Source organism: Vigna umbellata, chromosome 1, assembly GCF_029865625.1.
Source record: "Vigna umbellata cultivar VRB3 chromosome 1, Vumbellata_1.0, whole genome shotgun sequence".
Lineage (NCBI taxonomy): Eukaryota > Viridiplantae > Streptophyta > Magnoliopsida > Fabales > Fabaceae > Vigna > Vigna umbellata.
The window spans coordinates 103,184,835-103,206,552 of NC_142165.1; the positions used below are offsets into that span (position 1 = coordinate 103,184,835).

At 31.2% G+C, this 21,718-nt stretch overlaps 2 protein-coding genes and 1 pseudogene across 3 annotated transcripts; 2 read left to right on the top strand and 1 right to left on the bottom strand.

The window, feature by feature from the left end:
- Positions 1–825: 825 nt before the first annotated feature.
- On the bottom strand, positions 826–6,673 carry LOC124835277 (xylose isomerase family protein). 2 transcript variants are annotated; one of them, XM_047310175.2, is made up of 21 exons: positions 6,538–6,673; positions 6,214–6,293; positions 6,017–6,121; positions 5,287–5,361; positions 5,052–5,181; positions 4,879–4,970; positions 4,616–4,672; positions 4,093–4,166; positions 3,950–4,004; positions 3,766–3,867; positions 3,336–3,387; positions 3,097–3,142; positions 2,970–3,025; positions 2,757–2,808; positions 2,543–2,622; positions 2,359–2,429; positions 2,215–2,255; positions 2,026–2,125; positions 1,829–1,900; positions 1,671–1,748; positions 826–1,054 (listed from the first exon to the last, which is right to left on the bottom strand). In XM_047310175.2, the coding sequence occupies exons 2-21, from the start codon at positions 6,277–6,279 to the stop codon at positions 1,019–1,021; spliced, it is 1,440 nt and encodes a 479-aa protein (XP_047166131.1). In that variant the 5' UTR covers positions 6,280–6,293; positions 6,538–6,673; the 3' UTR covers positions 826–1,018. The 2 variants fall into 2 exon arrangements, with proteins under 2 accessions (XP_047166131.1, XP_047166140.1); XM_047310184.2 differs by having other exon boundaries at positions 6,542–6,665.
- An 8,353-nt stretch (positions 6,674–15,026) lies between these two features.
- CIPK21 (CBL-interacting protein kinase 21) lies at positions 15,027–19,328 on the top strand. Its single transcript, XM_047310126.2, has 15 exons — positions 15,027–15,360; positions 15,442–15,504; positions 15,616–15,687; positions 15,772–15,879; positions 15,958–16,029; positions 16,125–16,178; positions 16,264–16,389; positions 16,487–16,576; positions 16,661–16,786; positions 16,882–16,989; positions 17,070–17,189; positions 17,332–17,394; positions 18,805–18,879; positions 18,952–19,061; positions 19,149–19,328. The coding sequence occupies exons 1-15, from the start codon at positions 15,199–15,201 to the stop codon at positions 19,204–19,206; spliced, it is 1,407 nt and encodes a 468-aa protein (XP_047166082.2). The 5' UTR covers positions 15,027–15,198; the 3' UTR covers positions 19,207–19,328.
- A 993-nt stretch (positions 19,329–20,321) lies between these two features.
- LOC124835229 (pathogenesis-related protein PR-1 pseudogene) lies at positions 20,322–21,140 on the top strand (annotated as a pseudogene).
- Positions 21,141–21,718: the final 578 nt, after the last annotated feature.

Below are 21,718 nucleotides of genomic sequence, written 5' to 3' on the forward strand. Positions count from 1 at the left end.
TTTTTTAGTTTTAAAAAAATTATCTAAAACCACTGTTGGGCACTTTCATTCTCGAATGTATTTTTAATATATACTAATATAGAAAGGAGATACAATTTTTTTAAACCTTTTTAGTGTACATAATTTTTGTACAACTTTTCATTTACTTTCACAAAATTTTAATATCTTTTATGATAACTGTTGTACCGATTACTGATTTTGTTTTAACAATTATAAAAAAATTACAAATGTATTTTTACTAGTATATTAAAATTAAAATGTCAATTCTAAAATGTATTTTTATATTTTGGAATTTAAGTGATATATTCATAGAATTTGCACTAAAAATATAAATATTACACACCCAATTTAAAAGTGGGAATTTTGAATATAGGACGATAAATAAACTAATAAAATAACTTTCATAGACTCAATTATGATATTTATTAAAAAAGCTAAAATAATTCCTCTGAATATCTCCTGTACGAAATTTTTTGAAATAAAAAAAATTGAAAAAATTCACATCTTTAAATAATGTTCGTAAGAACCTTTCTAAGTTCCCTGATTATAATACTTCCACCTAGCAACATCCTTATACTATTGCATTCTGGTTGCGCTATCAGTGATTTCAGCATGACCAGTCAGATCAGGCATTGTGTTTAAGAACTAGTAGGGAAAAAGAAGCGCTCCATTTCTCTTAGTAAGAAGTAAAAAATAATAGAGTGAGTGGATTGTGGAATACAATTATGAATAATTTAAAGAATGTACTTATAGAGATAAATTAGAGAATAAAAAAACGTAATAGAGACAAATTAGAGAATAAAAAAACGTAATAGAGACAAAATAGAAAGTAAAAATGTGTACGTTTTATATATATATAGTAAAATGTGTACGTTTTACATAATAAATAAAACATAAGCCAGTCTGAATTTCCTTTTATTCGTAAACTTAACATATTGAACTGTGAACCTAACATATATTGAACTGTTCCTAATATAATAAAACGAAAAAAGTCGCTATATAGTCTAGATTCATATTTCTACAAAGCAGATTGGAAGATCATCTCGGCTAGCTCCTGTAACATAAGGCAAAAGACCTTTATTAGAATCTATTTTGTCGATACGTAAACACACAGAGAGCTCCACTATTTTAACAAGTATAGAATAAAACAGCTTGGGCTAAAGCAAATTTAGTCAATCAGCATGGATATACAAGACATATTTTCATACTTATAACCATAACTAGTAACATATCTTGAAAGAGAATTGTTCCATTTCATCGTGTGTGTGTGTGTACAGCAGAGAATCAAATGTATTTTCTTAATCTCAGTTAATTAGGCTCGAGGAAAACATGTATAAGGAAGAGTATGGTTTCATAAAAAGCTCTTAACTGCTGAAATGGTGGTATATAGGTAGCATTATCCTCAAAAGGATAATATTGTCTATTTTCTTAAACAAAAAGAAGAGTAGATTTCAGGTTATTTGGGGTTTACAACTGGCTGCGGGGATGCTTTCCTGATAATTCAGGTGTTTGGATCGTGGTGTTAACTACAAATTTAGGGACTTGCTCTATTTTTCAAGCTGAATAATCAAATTTGTATTTGTTCATTACACATTGGGGAATAAAATTTACTCTGTAGCAAAAAATTTAATGCTTGCCCTTTCTAACAGAAAAACTATATTTCGTGTTACCTGTTTCGCAGAAGCAACCTTTGGTTCTCCCCATTCCTTGACTTTCTTCTCCAGATATTCAAAGTCAGCTTTACCAGCCTACGTTAACATCCATTTCGATAAAGTTAATCAAAAGGAACACTATAAAAGAGAAAATAAAAATGTTGGAAGAATTTTACCTCTATTTGAGCCCCAATTTCAGTGTCAAAACTCTGGTATCGTTTACGGACAAGCTCAGACAGAGAACCATCCTTCGAGCCAGCATAATGAAAAAAGTTCAGTTTGATTCTCAAAAGAGATTTAAAGGCTTTCATTGAATTTGCGCATTTGAATTATGAGGGCATAAATAGATGTAAATGAAGGGTCCTTGTGTTACCTCAATTAGCTTGACAGCATTTCTCAGTCCACGGGCCAGGGTATCCATTCCAACAATGTGGGCTATGAACAAGTCTTCAACATCCGTGCTCTCTCTCCGCCTGTATATAGTTCAGTAAAGAAATTGAGAGGAAAAAAAAATAAACAAACAAACAGGAATGTGAGTACATTAAGATAAAGAAGGACTGACAATTTCGCATCGAAGTTGAATCCACCTGGTGAAAGTCCTCCCTGGAAAAGACAAAAAACAAAACAAAAAGAACCTGGTCGGATGAGATTGCATTTCTAGGTGTGTTGCATTTCATGATGCAAACTCACTGAAACATTTTCTTACATTTCTGATCACACTGAGCATAATCAGCGTTGCCTCTTGAATATCTACCAGAAACTGATCAGTGTCCCAGCCTGCAGTAATGATAACAGCTTCACGTTACAGCATTCATTCATGTGACATGTTATTGTTCCTGTCTCGATGCTAAGTGTTACAATATTTATTGAATGAGAAAATGCACACATACCAACTTGAGGATCGCCGGTGTTAGCATCAATATTACCCAGCAATCCGTTAATCCTTGCAGTTTCGAGTTCATGATGACAACTACATATTTCGGCAGAAATTGAAAGTACAAATATCATGTCCAGCTTCAGTTAAGATTTATGATTGTCAAATTTGAAAGGGAAAGTAAGATCAAGGACGGCCCATGTAAACACAATATATAATGATCAATTCACCTGTGGCCAGAGAGGGTGGCATGGTTGCACTCTATGTTGAGTTTGAATTCGCCTAGAGAAGGAAAAGAAATGACAGAAATTTGTAAATTGTAATAACATTGTTCTTAACAAAGAAAATTAGAGCAACATTTTAGGTGTGTATATATATGATGAAGATACTCGTCCTGCTTTGTTAGTTTGGCATTGGGTGAAAAGGACAGGTATATAATTTACCTTCAAGTCCATATTTTCGCAAGAAATTTGCTGAGGTTGCAGCATCCCAATCATACCTGTAGAAACATAAGTTTAGTACGGGTAACAGGTGCTGCAAAAGTATTGACTGAACAGGTAAGATTCTTACTGGTGTTTCGTAGGTTCTTGTGGCTTAGGCTCAATTAGCAATGTCCCTAAAATGGCACAAGGAAAAGGACTTACAAAAGGAAAAAACCTTTATAAGTGAAAAAATAAAATTTTCATTCAAATTTTAGTGCAGTGCACAAACCAGAAATTTTTTTAAACTTATAAAACCTTCTAAGCATCCATATTTCACAATTTAGCGTTATAAAAATGATAAATAGTAGGCATTCTACAGAATGTTACCATTGAATCCAATCTTCTTTTTGTGTGCTACCGCAGCTTCAAAAAACCTAGCCTGTAATAAGGTAATAAATCTAATTAAGAAAGTCAGCAGAGGCTAAAAGAACAAGCTTATTTGATTTTTGTCGGAGTAGGCAATGGATTGTCATAAGCTCGTGATTCATGTCTGTCACTATGAAGGAGAGAAAAATTTACTTCATTCAAGAGATACGTCTCATAAGGTCAATTTTTTCCTTAAGGCTTTATGATGTGCCCTTGCTTGCATATATTTCTTTCTTATCCACATTAAAAAGTGGTTGTTGTTGTAGCATGCACATAGAACTAATGTTTCATTAATTTCAAGGAGATTCCTTATAAATTTGTTCAGTAATACAAGAAATAAAAGAAAGCAGTAAAGCAAAATAATTATTCAAAGCAAGAATGATTCACGTACCATGTGATTAAGCTCTCGCTCCATATCTGTGTTCAAAAGAGATTGATAACCCTCACGACCACCCCAGAAAACATAATTTTCTCCTCCCAAATAATGAGTCACCTGCAATATATGTTTAAATCAGTAAAAGAAGAATGGTTCTTCAGATACAATGAACCTTACTTACACGCACACAAAACCTTACCTCCATGGCTTTCTTCACTTGAGCAGCAGCATATGCATAGACCCCTAATTCAGAGCTGTAAAGCAGTTCATTTAGTCAGCAATGAACCCAATATGCATAAGGACCATAAAGACAATTCAGGAGGAAATTGTATTATATGTTACCTAGTAGCAGCACCATGCATGTAACGAGGATGCATGAACAACTGAGCTGTTCCCCATAATACTCTTTTTTTAGCCTATATGATAACACAACAAAACCATTACATATAATATGGTTGTTTAACTCAAGACATAAAAAAAATGTGTGTACAACAGTGCTCTAGCAGAGTACTGAATAAACAGGATCACAGGAATGGAAAGAACAAAAAGGTACTTCGTGAACTAGACAGACAAAGGAAAAGAAGAAGAGACTGCTCGTATCATTTCTTCCTTATTTACCAACTCTAAATATATTCATTGCATTGCACACTTGAAAAATCAACGGGGTATGGGTACATGTTAAAACCAGATTTGGCTAAGCAAATCTTATATTTCTGCATTCTCCAAGCTCCAAAACAATGTACATCATTCATTCATGTGAAATGACTAACTGGAAATACAAGGAACTCAGCAATCATTTGGGCTTTGGTACAAATTGTTAGTGTTTTTTCCTACTTCCAAATAATGTAGGTGAAAAGTAATATACCTTGGTCTGGAGCTCTTGAGCCAGGGCAACCACTTCATCCAAGTTTGCATTAGATTCCTATGATAAAGACAACAATAGCAGTCTAACAGCTCAGAAAGAAGATTTATAAAATGAAGCAAAGTGTTTTAATCAAGAAAGCACATTCCACCAACTATGATCGTATCTGAATATTCCAGAAATAAAACATTAGTAAGCATATGCCACTGCATCTCCATTTTTATCATCTCTAAGAATTGCAATTAAGTGGAGAAACATTGACTCACATCAAGAGTTTTTCCATCAGGGGCAATATCCCTGTCGTGGAAGCACCAAAAATCGACACCAAGCTTGCTTATGAACTCAAAGTTAGCTCTCACTGTTAATTAAGAGAATTTTATTGTGAGACAAACAAATCTGTAAATGTAAAGCAAATCTGGAGAGTCAAAAACTAACATACTTCTTCTTTTGGCCATGTTTAATGAGTTGGTACCATCCTCCCATGGCCAATACTTAGTAGGTGCGCCAAATGGATCAGCACCTGTTCCACGGAATGTATGCCAAAATGCAACACTAAATCTGAACCAATCCTGCAGTTATTATAGAACAAATTCAAGTCAAAATCCTGTTGATGTTGGTGGACAATAAGGTATAGATAAAAATGGAAACTTCTTGGAATATAGATGAAAACCCACCTTCATTTTCTTTCCATGAATTTCCTCCTCCGGATTATACCATTTAAAAGAAAGTGGATTCTTACTGGACGGACCCTGAAAATTAAATACAAACAGGCAGTAATGAGTATTCACACAATATATAATTCTAGAATACACATGAACATAAAAGAAGAAACAGCCCCCATAAAGAATTCTCAGATATAGCTAAGATATAGCTGCAAAACAAAATATTAAAACTAATTCAGTTGCTAAAGGTCAACCTCTTTTTCCAAAAGAGTATTCTTTTGTGCAAAGGGTATGACCATGCAATAAACATATTATTTAGTTACCCAAATATCATCCTCTCTTTTAAATAGTCGTTAAACTAATGAAATTGTATAAGTAGTCCCTAAAGTACTGAATATCCATCAATCTAGTCCTTTAATTGATATGTATTACTAGCATTGAAGGCCTAATTTGAAGAGTTCTTCGATACTTGCCGATGTGGCACAATTAGTTTGGAGACAGCATATAGTTCCACTAGTTTTTGGATACTTCATGAAACAAATTGATACTTTATTCCAATTTTAAAGTTCGATAATTTAGGAGGATTTAGGAATAATCTTAGGCTTCCAAACAAGTTAATAATCGAATAAACCCTTTCATTTCATTTCATTGGTCTCTTTACCTTCCCTTCTATTTAGAAAAGAATATATGCCATGGTTATCTTGTATGGCATACACAGATAGATTGAAATAATCAAGTGTACCTCGTATTTAATCTTTGCAATTTCAGGGAAAAACTCCCCTTCCCATCCATCTGAATCGCCGCATTGATCCACATTGCTAGCAGGACAAGTCTGAGGAGTAGCAAACTGCTTGCAACATACAAAATAAATCGTATTTGAATACCATGATCCAGAATCCCAAATGATAATGCACAAACGGAGGAACACAGAAAAAGTACCACTGCATAACAGAAGACTTTGAAACAAAGAAAAAGTAGTAATGTTCTCCCCAATTTCATTTTCATCTTGACGTCAATACCTGCGCAACAGAGAGAGAGGGAGAGAGGGAATCGATCAGCAGATCAGGAAACGTCACTCAATCGATGTATAAGAATTACTGAAGATAATAACGTCATAGATAATCTATAAACAGAGATCACGTAGCAACAACTTTAGACGACACAGAAGGAAAAGCTGCAAGCTTTAATCTAAAGACAAAACACATGGACCATAATAATGTAGAACAGCAAGTAAAGAGTGAAGGTGTCAAAGAATAAGCTTACCGACCCAAACTTGTTCTTCACCGATTTCGATAGGATGAACGGGAGGAGAAGAGGTGTTTTATTTTTATAGAGAAGCTAGGAGAAGACTGTTTTACATAAAGAAGTAAGAGATATCCGCAGTTTTGAAATTGTTGTTTATTTTCCTGTTTGGATAAGCATGCAGATCAAGTTGGAAATACTTTATATTTTAACAGAATAATATATAATATATTCTCCAAAATATTTAAAACTAGATTTGTTATCTGAATAATCCAACATAATTTTTATTAATTAAATTAAATTTATTAAAAATATAAATTTTACCAGCGATTTTAACAAACCAATAATAAAGATTGCTGCTAACATATTGTTTACCGTTTCAATTTAAAATTAAATTGTATCATAATTTAAATAGATTATTTTAAATTCAAAATATAACTAAATATTTTAAATGCACAATTTAAATACATAAATTATATTTTATAAGTGTAGCTGATCGTTTAAATTGTATTATAAAGTTGTTGCGAATGTTGTCAATTATTTTTAAAAAAAAATCATTAAAATTCAGTTTAGAGAAGAGACGAAAAAAGTAAATTGATAATGATAGAAGGTTGAGAATATTAACCACAAAGATAGAAAAAAATGTAATTCGAAATTATTAATTAGCGGATTTACCAACTACAAAATATGAGAATTTTACCTTAATAATTCCTGACCCTACAAAATTTCTCCAAATAAGACTCGACCCAACATTATTTTTCCAACTAAAACTAATCATTATTGACGTTTAAAGATACTCAATCGTACCAGAATTGATTTCCTAAAAGCCAAATTCTTTTCTATGCTTTTATTAGAAAAGCATATCTATAGAAAAAAGATAAAGTATCTTTAAAATATTAAGAAAAAAGTATTGATATTATATAAAGTATCGTACTATTATATTTAATTAAAAATATTAATTAATATTTATCAGTTTGAAATAATAATAATTATTATTATTGTTAAATGAAATAGATGTTAAAAAAATAAAAAATTTGAAATATTAGTGTTAAAAAATATTTCAATATTGTTACACTCCTTTTCGTGGAACACGATTTTTTTGGAAAAACTTTAAGATTTTTTAGGGATATAATTTTAAAAAAAAATGTATGTGATTTAATTTATTTAAATTTGAAACTAAAAATTGATATCACTTCATATAGCATAATTAAAAAGATAAATTAAATATTTTATTATATAAAAACATATACATAACTCATAATTTTATATTATTCACAATTTACAAAACTTAGTTTTGTGATAAAAAAAATATATACAACATTATATACATGAGTATTTATTAATAAACTATAAAAAATAATAACTAAAACCATTTATTAATAAAATATTCACACTTTACCAAATATATTTAAACTTTTAGCCTAATATTAAATACATTAAACTTATTTTATTTTGTTATAATTATCTTATAAAATATCTTATATGAAATTTTGAAACGGTGTTATATCATATTAGTTTCTGCTAAATTATTTATTTTGAAATATCTCGCTTAATAAAAAAAATAAGTATTTAGAATTATAGTGTCATATTTATAACATTATATTTTAATCATTTTTAACTACACTAAGAATCATCATACATCTAATATAGAGAATTGAAAAAAATATATAAAATACTATTATAGTTACCTGTATATAATTATAATACCAAAATATATTTATAAGAATTTGTATTCTACTAGAGTTTCTATTACACTGAAACTAAAAGTAAAATAATAAAGTTTTATATATATATATATATACATAAATATACTTTTATTTATATATATATATATATATATATATATATATATATATATATATATATATATATTATGCACTTTGTCTCCAGAAATATTATTATTTGTTCACATTATTAAGGTGATTATAATAAACAAGAAAGTAAATAAATTATTAAATAAAGACAAAATGATAAACTAATTTACTAAAGAAACATTTATGTAACTGAATTATGAATATTAACTTATAAAAACAAATATATCAAACAATCTTAAAGCATATAATCATTAATTTTAGATTTAACATTCAAATATATGTATTAATGTCAGACTCTAGTGAGTTATATGTACTTGTGGTAGTCTCTATTGTTTATTCAAATATATGTATTAATGTCAGACTCTAGTGAGTTATATGTACTTGTGGTAGTCTCTATTGTTTTGAGGGTTAAATATGTTTTTAGTCCCTAAACTATTGGTCGTTTCTGGTTTTCGTCCCTCTTTCAAAATAAGGTACAACTTGGTCCTCATTCTTTTCAAAATTTTGGTTTTAGTCCTCGAAAACTAACCAAGTTCAAAATGTTGTAGTTTTCGAGGACTAAAACCAAAGTTTCGAGGACTAAAACTAGAGTTTCGAAAAGAATGAGGACCAAATTGTACCTTATTTTGAAAGAGGGACGAAAACCAGAAACGGCCAATAGTTTAGGGACTAAAAACATATTTAACCCTTGTTTTGAAAAATTATTTTTGGTGAGTTTCACCCTATCACATACAAGGTTAGTCCATTAATACCTTATGTCAATGTAAAGCTCCTAGACTAGGACCTCCTGCTCCTTTCATCACATACTTCACCCTACTTCATATTTGATGGTTATTAAATAAAATACTTAGTATTTAAATAAAATAATTTGACCAACTCAACTTAATTATCTTAATAGTACCATAAGTGCATTGTGTCAATATAATAATATCCTTATTATCTTTATAATTTAAAGATAATTATGATATCATTGCCATATTAATTTTGGATATTTGTGTCATGAATCATTTGTTGAGTTACTTAGGCATTTTGTTCATGTTGAGTCTATCAAGAACCGAGCTCAACCATGTAAATGATTGACATTACTCTTTATTTTAAACCTTAAGGCAATGGATTAATGGCTATTTTATCTTTACATAGTGTTCTACTTTCTCATTTCTATTCAATGTGAGACTTAGCCTTTTCTAACCGCAGTTCATCTTAACGAGACTTGCTTACCTAAATACCCATTGTCAGGAAGACTTTCGGCATACGGACCATTATACTCATTTGAATCGATCACCAAGATAAACTATCGGCTTTGATACCACTATTGGGTCTATCAAGGAGGAGGTTCACCTGGGAGACAATTTACCAAAACGAGACTTAAGTTCAACCATATAAGGAATTGGCATTACTCTTTATCCAAAACCTTAAGGCAATGGGTTAATGGGTCTTTCATTTTTATATAATGCTCTACTTTCTCATTTCTATCTAATGCGGAACTTAGATTCACACTTGAATTCTAAATAGTTCCACCCGCTACCAGATTGTTATAGAACCACCCATTAATGTCTAATCCCACCTCGAGATGATCTCGAGGGGGTGTGTTGAAAGTCTCACACCGACTATAGATAAGACTAATTTACAATATATAAATGGATGCAAACTTTACTTTACAAATCGATTTTGTGGGGTTAAGTTAGACTTAAAGTCCACTTCTTAACAATAATATTTATAACTTAAATTAGTATACTTTATAATATTTATAATACCATACAAAAATATTTATTTTTTAATACTATTAAAATCTTAATATTAATTTTAATCCAAATATTAATTATAACGGTAGAAACGGACTTATTTTATTATAAATTTTGATGAATTAAATATTATTTATTATTTTTGAAGAAAAAAGTCCTTGAATTATTCGTGTGATGGAGGGGTTAATGACGCAAAGTAAATACGTATATGATTTACAAAAAATAAAGCTTTATGTATACTCTTCAATTAAACTCAAATTACCATATTAAATGGAGGCACCGTATCTATTACCTAAAACCTAGGCTGCTACTTTTTTCACCCCATTTTTTCTTCTTGCACCCCCTTGCATCAATAGTGCAGCGAATTCTAATTCTTCTCCAATCCTCTTTTCCCACCAACACTATATCACCTCCATCATATCTAACATTTCATTATTATTTTCATTCACCATGTTTTGCCGCAACTCTCTCTCAATCTGTGTAGAAGGTGATTTATGAGTTTTAGGCGACACGCCACATGCATGAACAAGTGCTTTAGAAAGTAATTATCAATCTAGAAATACCTTCCAAAATATTTATTTCGAAAATTTCTTTCAGATTTGGTATTCCAAAAGTTATTTTTTAGATTCAAAGATGTCTTCTAAAACATCCAATAATAAATATATAAAAAATAATGAGGTGTAGAAATTTTTATTATATTTTTAATGATGAGAAGTTTGGAGAATACCACTTTTATGAGGGTGCAAGAAGAAAAGCAGAGAGATGTAAAAAGAAACACTCTAAAACACACATTATTAGAAATTTAATATGAGATCAGCCCACAAACCAAACAAGTAAAATCCTTATTTTAGGCCTCCAAAGAAAAAAAGTAGAAAAAAAATTGTTTTAGTACAAATGTTTTAGGTTTCTAAGAAAGAAAAAGAGCTAACTTTTTTTTAAAATACTAATTGTTTTAAGTTTTAAAAAAAGAAACATCTCATTCTTAAATTTACTTTATATCTCTGAAATCCTTTGAGCTGTTATTGTATGAGACATATATGTTGTTACCTTGATTAATATATTAACACAGTAGAATTCAAATAAATATAAAAAGTATGAAAAAATAATTTATTGAATTGATTAAAACAATAAAACACACAAAAGATATTAAAAATTTTGGAAAAATTTATATTTATTTCTTTTGATGTAACGATAAATACCATTCACACCATTTATATTTACCTGTTTTGTGTAATTTACATTGTTAATAATAAATTCTTTATATATATATATATATATATATATATATATATATATATATATAGTGTTGTCGAAACGGGTCATCCAGCCTAATCCGGTCCGACTCATTTATTAGCGAACCAAAAAAATTTAAATTCGGTCTGGTCCATCACAGGTTGGTGAGTTAAACGATTTGTCTTAGTGATTCGCTTAATTACAATTTTTTAAACAAAAAAATTACAATTTCGTTTAAATAAAAAAAAATTGTAATTCAAGTTTAAATAATTTTACTATGATGTTAAACTCGAAAGAAAATTAAAAATAAAAAAAAACATTAACATACCACTCAAATGTAATTCAAAAACAAACCCAAAAAACTAATAAGTAAGTTTATAATGTTGATAATATTTGTCTCACTTATCCATTTATAAGGTTTAAGTCTTGAATGGATAAATTTATAATATTTTACCCTCTTGAAACATCTTTTTCTTTATTCTCATTTATAATTCAATAAAAAAATGTTAACTAAGAATATTGAAATACAAAATAATAAATAATTAAATTAAGCTAGGTGGATTAGTAGACCAACTCAGCTCACCAGAGGTTCAATCTGGCTCACCATGGGTTCAACCCGAATGAGCCAGATGAAAAATTGACTCATATAAAAATATTTATTTTTTTCAAACCCAACTTAACCCGAACATGTAGTGGCCAGATTGACCCACATGTTCTAACATATGTTGACAACACTAATATATATATATATATATATGGGGTTTGCTAATGTGCGTACGTCTGTTTTTTAGTTGGTACATTTTAGCAAGGTGTACCGGGTTTTAGTAGACAAAAATATCCTTATATACCATGGATTCTAAGTTTTAAGGTTAAGGGTATTTTAATAATTTTCATTCTCAAAAGTAAAAAAAAAAAAAAAAACCCGTTACTCACCTTTCTCATTTCTCTCAATCCTTTCTCTTTCATCTTTCTCACTCCAATCTTTTCTCTGTCGTCTCTACTGTAGCCCCAATTGAAAAAATCAGAAACACCCTACTGTAGCCCAATTGAAAAAATCAGAAACACTTGCCGTTAAACAATCTTACAAAAAAATGATTTTATAATGAGTTTTGATCTTATAATTTTTGTCTTATCTAATTTTATCTAATTTTCACAAGCATAAAGGAATTGGTAATTGACCAATACTTGTTGTTAAATAATTTCTTACAAAAAATGATTTTATAATGAGTTTTTATTTTATAATTTTTGTCTTATCTAATTTTCACAAACATAATGACATCAAACGAATTGGTAATTGGCTTGGAAAGGGTTAAATATGTTTTTAGTCCCTGAACTATCAAGCGTTTTTGGTTTTAGTCCCTACTCAGAACTTTGATGGTTTTTAGTCCTTATTGTTTTGAAACTGTTATAAATTGTCCCTAATTTTAAACGGCGTTAATTTTTATTTAACGTGGCTAACGTCTAATGCCAAGTGTGATTTTATTCTCTCCACGTTTTCTTTTTTTTTATTCTAAATTTGCAATGAAGTCCCTAATTTCTACGATGTTTACACTTTAGCATTAACACTGCAATTAGGGTTCAGAAGGGGCAGCCATCTGACAGTACAGAAACACATAAGGGGAAACGCAGATCGCTGTCGAACCTCCAACGCAAGGTCGCCGCCACCTAGCCTCCATGTCGCCACAAAAACCTTAACCAACCACCTGCAAACTCCGAGCAGAAGCGCCACCGTCATCTCCTTCAAATTGTGCCGCCACTGTCAATAGAGAAAACCAGAGTCAACAGTGTCGCATCGGCGTCTTTGCGGAGGTGAGCAGCCTGAGTCGCACCATTTCCGGCATTGATTTCAGCGACCCCGATTGGAAAACAAAGTTCCAGCAAGATTGGGAGGCTCGTTTCAGACTTCCCCATCTCACCGACATCTTCCCAGATGCTCCTCCCATTCCTTCCACCTTTTGTCTCAAAATGAAGTTGGTTGGTAGGTCTAGTTTTCTTTTCTTTACCCTTTGTTTGCTACTACGGAAACATTGCTCTGTCTGGGGTGAGGATTTTTATGCTTTTAAAATTCAACCAATAGAGAAAAGGAATGGGATTTTGGACAACGGGCCAAGGACAAGTTTCGGATTGCTGCATATTGTACTCCACCCCCATTGCCAGATATTATAACTGCCCTCAAACCGTATATGCCATAACTTCCAAGAAGTTTACCTTCAGTGTCCACCAATTCAGTTCTGGCTAATGGAAGGTTCCAGGTGAAGGCACAAAGTAGAAACAGAGAAAAGAAAAGAAAAGAATCAAAGTGCAAACATAGAAGAAATTAAGGGCTTCTGTGCAAATTTGAAATAAAAAGAAAACAAAATATGGTACATAATAAATTCATAGCTGGCATAAAACGTGGATTGGTCGTTAGCCACGTGAGACAAAAGTTAACGCCGTCCAATTTTAAGGACTATTACTCAGAGTTTCAAAACAATAAGGACTAAAAACCATCAAAGTTCTGAGTAGGGACTAAAACCAAAATCGCTTGATAGTTCAGGGACTAAAAACATATTTAACCCGCTTGGAAAAAATCAGAAACACTCGTTGTTAAACAATTTCTTACAAAAAATGACTTTATAATGAGTTTTCATTTTATAATTTTTGTCGTATATAATTTTATCTAATTTTCACAAGCATAATGACATCCGAAAGAATTGGTAATTGGCCTGGAGGGTTTTTTTGAAATTAGAGAAATTAGTGAAGATGGTGAAATTGAAGAGATCTTGAATGAACCTTTGCCTGAAGGTGAATATGTCAATGACTCAACTCTTTACAAAGGCAAATTGTTTAAAGGCAAGTGTTTCTGATATTTTCAATTGGGACTACAGTAGGGATGACAGAGAAAAGGTTGGAGTGAGAGAGATGAAAGAGAAAGGATTGAGAGGAATGAGAGAGGTGAACAAGGGTTTGGGGGTTTCTTTTTTTTTTTGAGAATGAAAATTATTAAAATATTAGAATCCATGATATATAAGGGTATTTTTGTCTACTAAAATCCGGTACACATTGCTAAAATGTACCAACTGAAAAACAGGCGTACGCGCGTTAGCAAACCCCTATATATATATATATATATATATATATATATATATATATTAACTTTAAAATGGTTAAGTTCTATCTCTTTACTAAGATAATGAGATATAATTAATGAGATATAATTAAGATATGAAGATATTATTAAATGTGTGTTAGATATAATTTTTAAATATATCGCATTAAGGTCTATCTCTTTATATTTTGTATATTTATAAAGTGCATTTTTTTTTTATACTTCCAATAAAAAAAACTAAAAGAAGAAAGTAATTAATTGGTAACAAACTAATTGAATGAGTAACTAACAAAGAAAAAGGCATTTCATATAAGTCAATTATATTTGGTGACGATTGCACTGATGGTCGCCAACGTAAGGAAATGAATAATATAATTCAATATGGGCGCGTCTCCAAATATATGGTTCTAATTTTTAGTTCACTACCAATCATAGAGGGAGAATATTGTTCTCTTGATTTTACTGATTTTATATAACTACCATTCAAATCACGTTCTTTACTCTAAACAACTAGCCAACCTACCCCCGCGCACACTTGTACCTTCCTTTCCAAGTTTCTATCAAACCACACTCTCAGAAACCACAATTTCTGTAATTAACTTCTACAATAAATCTCATATACTTCGCCATTTTTTGTGGTTCAACAAGGACCAGCTAATGGCGGAAGATACTTTTCAAACAATATCATTTTCCAATAAATTGGATTCAAGTCATAGCAAAATGATATAGCATACAATTTGCTATACACACATCATCTTAGCGAGAAATAAATTCAAAAGAACCAGTGTCCTTGGCTAGGAGAGCAATGGGGTTTGAAAAAAAAATTGACAAGTATCAGCTTGTTAGGACCATTGGAGAAGGTAGCTTCTCTAAGGTTAAGCTGGCTGTCAATGGCACCAATGGTCAGAAGGTTGCGGTCAAGGTCATTGATAAGCATATGATCTTAGAAAACAATCTTAAGACTCAGGCAAAACCTCATCCTTACACTTTCCCTTTATCGAGTAACATTTTATTTAACTTTCTTAATCAAAGATAACATATGTTTCAGGTTAAAAGAGAGATCAGAACAATGAAACTTCTGCATCATCCCAATATAGTTAGCATTCACGAGGTATATATATATTATGCCTATATATATATATACCATCTGTCGTTAGAATTTTAGTGAAGTTTAATTAATCCCTCTGTCAATACTTTATTACCAATGAACTTCTTGAAACAGGTTATTGGCACAAAAACGAAGATATACATCGTGATGGAATATGTATCAGGAGGACAACTACTAGACAAGTTGGTGAGAATCAACAGTTCCTCAAATTGAAACATATATGCACTTTTTTTTTCTCTTCAATTTTCAACTGTGATAATTGATTTGCAGTCCTATGGAGAGAAGTTGAATGAACGTGAGGCAAGAAAACTGTTCCAGCAACTAATTGATGCCCTGGACTACTGCCATAACAAAGGGGTCTATCATCGAGATCTCAAGGTAAGTTCACCTGAACCTGCATTTGTTTCTTTGCAATGGAGTGTTGAAACGTAAATGAATGTTGACATGCTATTGTAGCCAGAAAACCTGCTTCTTGACAGCAAGGGAAATCTCAAAGTGTCTGACTTTGGATTAAGTGCATTACAAAAGGTAGAATTAATTGTTCCTTTGAATCTTATCCTTAGTTCCATCATAAGTATTTTTTGACTGAGTACAATTTTGATACGTTATATATCTATCATCAGTGTAATGATGTCTTGACCACGCGGTGTGGATCCCCATGTTATGTAGCACCTGAGGTAAGGTTTAATCTCTTTCCTTGGAACATCAGAAGAAAAGGTGTCGGGCACGTGTATATTGATTCTACAACTCCTACATGTGCAGCTTCTATTGAGCAAGGGGTATAATGGAGCAGCTGCTGATGTTTGGTCATGTGGGGTGATTCTTTTTGAATTACTTGCAGGCTATTTACCATTTAACGACCAGAACTTGATGAACTTATATGGAAAGGTATGGTAAACAGTCAAAATAATGAAAAAGAGAGAACAACTTGCGTCACTAACAAATATTTCACATTTTCTGCTAATTTAATTTCCTTTGTGAAAAGATATGGAAGTCAGAATATAAATGTCCCACGTGGTTTACTCGGAGTCAAAAGAAACTAATTGCCAAAATACTTGAACCACGTCCTGCAAAGGTAAAAATTCAGGAACAACCACAACACTGCTTAAAAGTGAAATTAATGTATAATGGTTTCTTACCATTCCTGTCTCTCATTCAGCGGATAACTATATCAGATATTATTGAAGATCCGTGGTTTCAAAAAGATTACAAGCCTGTTTTTGCATCTGAATTTGATCAGAACATTAACTCGGAGGATGTTGATGTTGCTTTCAATTCAATTGAGGTAATTTGTTGGCAACTAGCAAGTTAGAAAATAGTTTTAGAAAAACTCACTTGGATGGATTGACGCACCTAATTGTGTAATAATCTCTGCTACAGGAAAATGTCAGAGAGACAACGGTATCTAAGTCCTCAAGTTTCATTAATGCGTTTCAACTAATAGCCATGTCTCGGGATCTTGATCTATCTGGTCTTTTTGTCGAACAGGTGATCTGGAAGAGGATTCACCTTATTTGTAAATTTAATTAAGCCATTAAAAAAGCTAATGTTGTGAGTTTCTGGTTTAGGATGAAAATAAGCAGACAAAAAGGATGGGATCCAAACACACTATCAATGAAACGATAGAAAAAATAGAAGCTGCTGCAACCGATGCAAGACTGTCGATAGAGAAAATTAGCAACTTTAAGGTATAATATAAACGACGCTACTCTGATTCTTTAATGCATGCATGAACTATGGTACTTCGATTCTGAAATGAATGCTTGTCAAATTGTTCCTTCTCTTTTGGAAATGTTGCCTAACAAAACGAATTTTCATTCCTGATGCCAGATAAAAATGCAACCGAAACAGACAATGGCCACGACCAGTTTCAGATCATACTTATCAGCTCAGGTAATTCATTTATTTTATGGCCTCAATGGAAATAAGAGCATAAAAAATTAAACTTGTATAAATTAAATTTAATTATGCATCTCAAATTTTGAATGAGTTATTGTAAAAGTCGCAATTAATTTTAGCCAATCAATTTGATAAAGGGTGCTCGAAAGATTGAAATTAATTCAGGCTAAATTTATATAAATGGAGTAGAATTAAATCCAAATCTATATTTTAAAAAATAAATAAACTTTTATAAACTTAAATCTAAACAAATTGAATTTTAAATATATTTTCAAAATAAAATATTTCATATATTTAAAAACTAATTTTAAATTTTTAATAATTTAAAATTAATATATATTTAGAAAATATTATTTATTATAAATACTTATTGAAAATTGTGTATTATTTAAGAGTTTAATATTAAAACGTAATATATATATATATATATATATATATATATATATATATATATATATAATATAATAATTTATATATATATAAATAAATATATATAAATAATTTATATATATTAAAACGTAATATAAAAATTTATAAATAAATATAAAACTAACACGTGTTTCTTAAATATCAAGATATAATGAAATAAAATATTATAATATTTTTATTTTATTATATTTCTTATCAATGCATTAAATTAAAGACGTGAAACATGTGACTGATATGAAACATAATATAATATATGAATATATAGTATCTTTAGAGTTAACAATTATGAAATTGAATTATAATTTAATTATTTGGAAAAGTGATTTTTTATCCAAATATAAATTTGGATTAGTTCGTATCCAATTATTCATATGTATGGGTAATATATATTCCTAACATAGTTTGGTACACCATTAAATATAGGCCTGAAAAATTAGAGGAATGAACAATCTTCCTTACTATATGTCAATAACTACCAGTAATAAAAACATTTCTCCAGAATTAACTCACCAACACTCAGGACAAACTAAGCAATGAAAGTTAAAGTTATAAAGACACTAAAATAACGATTTCACAGTTAATATTTCAAAAGATTTTTTTTTCATTAATCAGCTTAATGGTAATTCAATAGTATACAAAATTTTTGGAATATTCAATTAAAATGATTAAATTTTGTGGGGAGGACATTATATTAAGATAAGGTTTTTACTATTTATAAAAATAAAAAGTTTGTTTGCCCCTAAAATAATATACAAATTTTGATGATTTATTTTTATTTTTCCTAAATTCAAAGTCATCATAAATAATTTAAAAAGTTAAAGAAACTTTGAATTGAACAGAATACTGACGAGGTTTTTTTAATATGAGTAAAAGTTAATTTTATCAGAAATAGGTCATAATCTCCTTTGTTTCCTTTCTTTTTTGTTCATTGTTAAAGAAAGCTCAATTGTTGCATATATTTGTGAGAATTATCAGGTGATTGAAGTTGCTCCAACTCACTGTGTTGTAGAAATATCAAAATCTACTGAAGATATAAGAACGTATAACAAAGTAAGAAAAATTCTTCTTGTCTGAATATGCAAACTCATGAATTTGGTTACTAATTTTAATTTTGATTATCAGTTTTGTGAAAGTTTATCAAATCTGCTGAAGCAAAAACCTGGTGTGCCATCACAAAGCGAAGATTTTGTAGATCAATGTGCCTCTGATAGAAAAAAACACGACGCTGAATGGTAGTTATAGCTTATAACAATGGTGATGATACTGTCCACTGCCACCATATATGCTTATTATTGGCCATTTTGAATTATCAATTTCAGCTATGAAGAGCCGAAAAGGGAATATGTCAAACTTTTTCGTGGCTACGAATCTTCCTGAAGGTGGAGTGAATCCATGTCTCCTGTTTTGGTGAGTTCATGGAAGTTTGACCAGAAGGATGAAACAAAGTGTTTCATTTATTGATGGAAGCAATAAATATTTTTTCTCTTTTCTCCTTTTCATCTATCTTCTTGTTTTGGAAGCAAATTTCTTCTTTTTCGGTTTTCTTTTCTTTTGTTCTTCTTCGTTCATCTTCATTATAAAATAAGGAAAAGTGCATATTAGCATTTCCAGAGCACATCCCGTAAAACTAATTCACTTGCTATAATTAATTCAAAGAAAAAAAACGTTCTTGTATAAATATCATCTCGAGTAAAACATGTCCAACTAAGAAGTTGGCTAAGTCTAACTCAATATTATAAAATGACGAACGTCAATTAAGTTTCACAAAGAAAAAATGGTCAGATTTGGTTGTTATATTTTATCATTTAATGTCTAAATTTTTTCTAATGGTAATTGGACATTGGTGTTTTTTATTTGTGTAATTTAGGGAAATGAGATGACTCTAGCTCAAGAAAATCATCAGTCTTTATGATGTAAAATTTATAACAAATATGACGATGTCAAATTGCAACAGACAAATATAAAGAAGACATGAAACCGCTGTTCTGGTTTGTGAACTGCTAGCTTTTTTACAGCAGAGAGATGTGGAGAACCGATTTAGGACCTCACTCGTGACAAAAGTTTTCCTTGGAGAAGTCTGTAAACTACCAGCATGTTACATTAGACATGTTGAAGTGCTTTGGGACTTGAGTTGTGACACGTGTCACGTGGTTCATTCTAGAACATACTATGGCGGGCACTAACGTCCCATAATAAGGACAAGAGAACTCACGGGCAGAACAGAGCCCTGGCTCACGGGGGAACCTACGATCATCGATCACACAGCATAATCTTCGTGTGCATTTCTCACTCCCACACTTCACATGCGTTTAGCTGACGCTCCATATCTCCACATTCTACAACATTTACAAGTTATAGTTAATACTAAAATATTAAGCACACACTTAAAGAATTGGCGATTATTCCTCACGGCACCTAAATGGCAAGTGATGTAACCCCCTCCAACACTAGCAAAACTCCAACCACATTCTTAAACCAAGTTCACTTTATAAATAAAGCTGCATAGCTCAAAACTCTGTGACACACACCAGACCAAGTGACAATGAAAACCCTCCTGTTCTTGCTTCTCGGTCTTGTCACCTTCATCAGCAATGCTAACACTCTCCCAGACAGTCCTCAATCTAAATCTTCAATTCCTCAATTGACCCAACAGAAAAGGCCTGATAATGAAACCATATACAGGGTGTCAAAGCAACTATGCTGGGGTTGCATGGCGGAGTCATTAGAGTTCTTGTTCAGGCACAACTTGGTGAGAGCAACCAAGTGGGAGCTTCCACTGATGTGGGACTTCCAGCTGGAGCAGTACGCGAGGTGGTGGGCTAGTCAAAGGCAAGCAGATTGTAAACTGGAACATTCTTTCCCAGAAAATGATTTCAAGCTTGGAGAGAACATTTTCTGGGGTAGTGGCTCGGCGTGGACACCGTCTGATGCTGTGAGAGTGTGGGCTGATGAAGAGAAGTACTACACCTATGCCACCAATTCCTGTGTACCGGGTCAGATGTGTGGCCATTACACTCAGATAGTGTGGAAGAGCACCAGAAGAATTGGATGTGCCCGTGTTGTATGCGACGATGGAGATGTCTTCATGACTTGTAATTATGATCCCGTCGGCAATTATGTTGGAGAGCGACCCTATTAAATTATATAAAGTATGTGTGCATGATTATGCATGTAGCTAGAATGAAAAAACAGTATTAGATTATGTAATTGCTGAACTGCTTGCTATTGTGAATGTGAATTGAGTTTCTCGTATATACATTTGCTGAGTGGAATAATTTTGTGGAATTGATTAAATTAATTATTAACCAGTACGTGTTGCTTCTTCTTAAATTTATCCAGTGCCATGTGAGTTCCTTCTGATTTGCCAACTATGGCAGCTTGAGTTGTCTGATATGCATGACTTACTTCACTGCATTATCCATTGCTCTTAGTTTATCGGGGCACCCAACACAACCCGTTATTCATAAACCTTAATTTACTAATACCAATTTGATTTTAATTTTTGTATGCAAGTTTATGTCATATTCAATCTTAGTTGTCAGACATTCTCTGTTCATTTATTGAATTAATAAAAAGTTTATTATATAAGTGGAATCAGTGTTTGAGCAGTAAATTTGACAAAATGTGACACAGTAAAAGAAACAAACCCACTGGTTAACAGGGGTGGGCAAAATGCAATTATTTAATTTAACTATTTTAACTATTATGAAATTAAACTAAACTTTGAATTCAACTATAACATAATTTAACTAATTATCTCTAGCCTTTCTATTTTAAATCATAGTTGGGTTGAGATTTGTTTTTCAATTATATTCATTTAATATTTTTTTATTAGAAGATGCTAGTTTTCTAGTAACATAGTTTAACTAAAATTTTATTATCTCCAGCC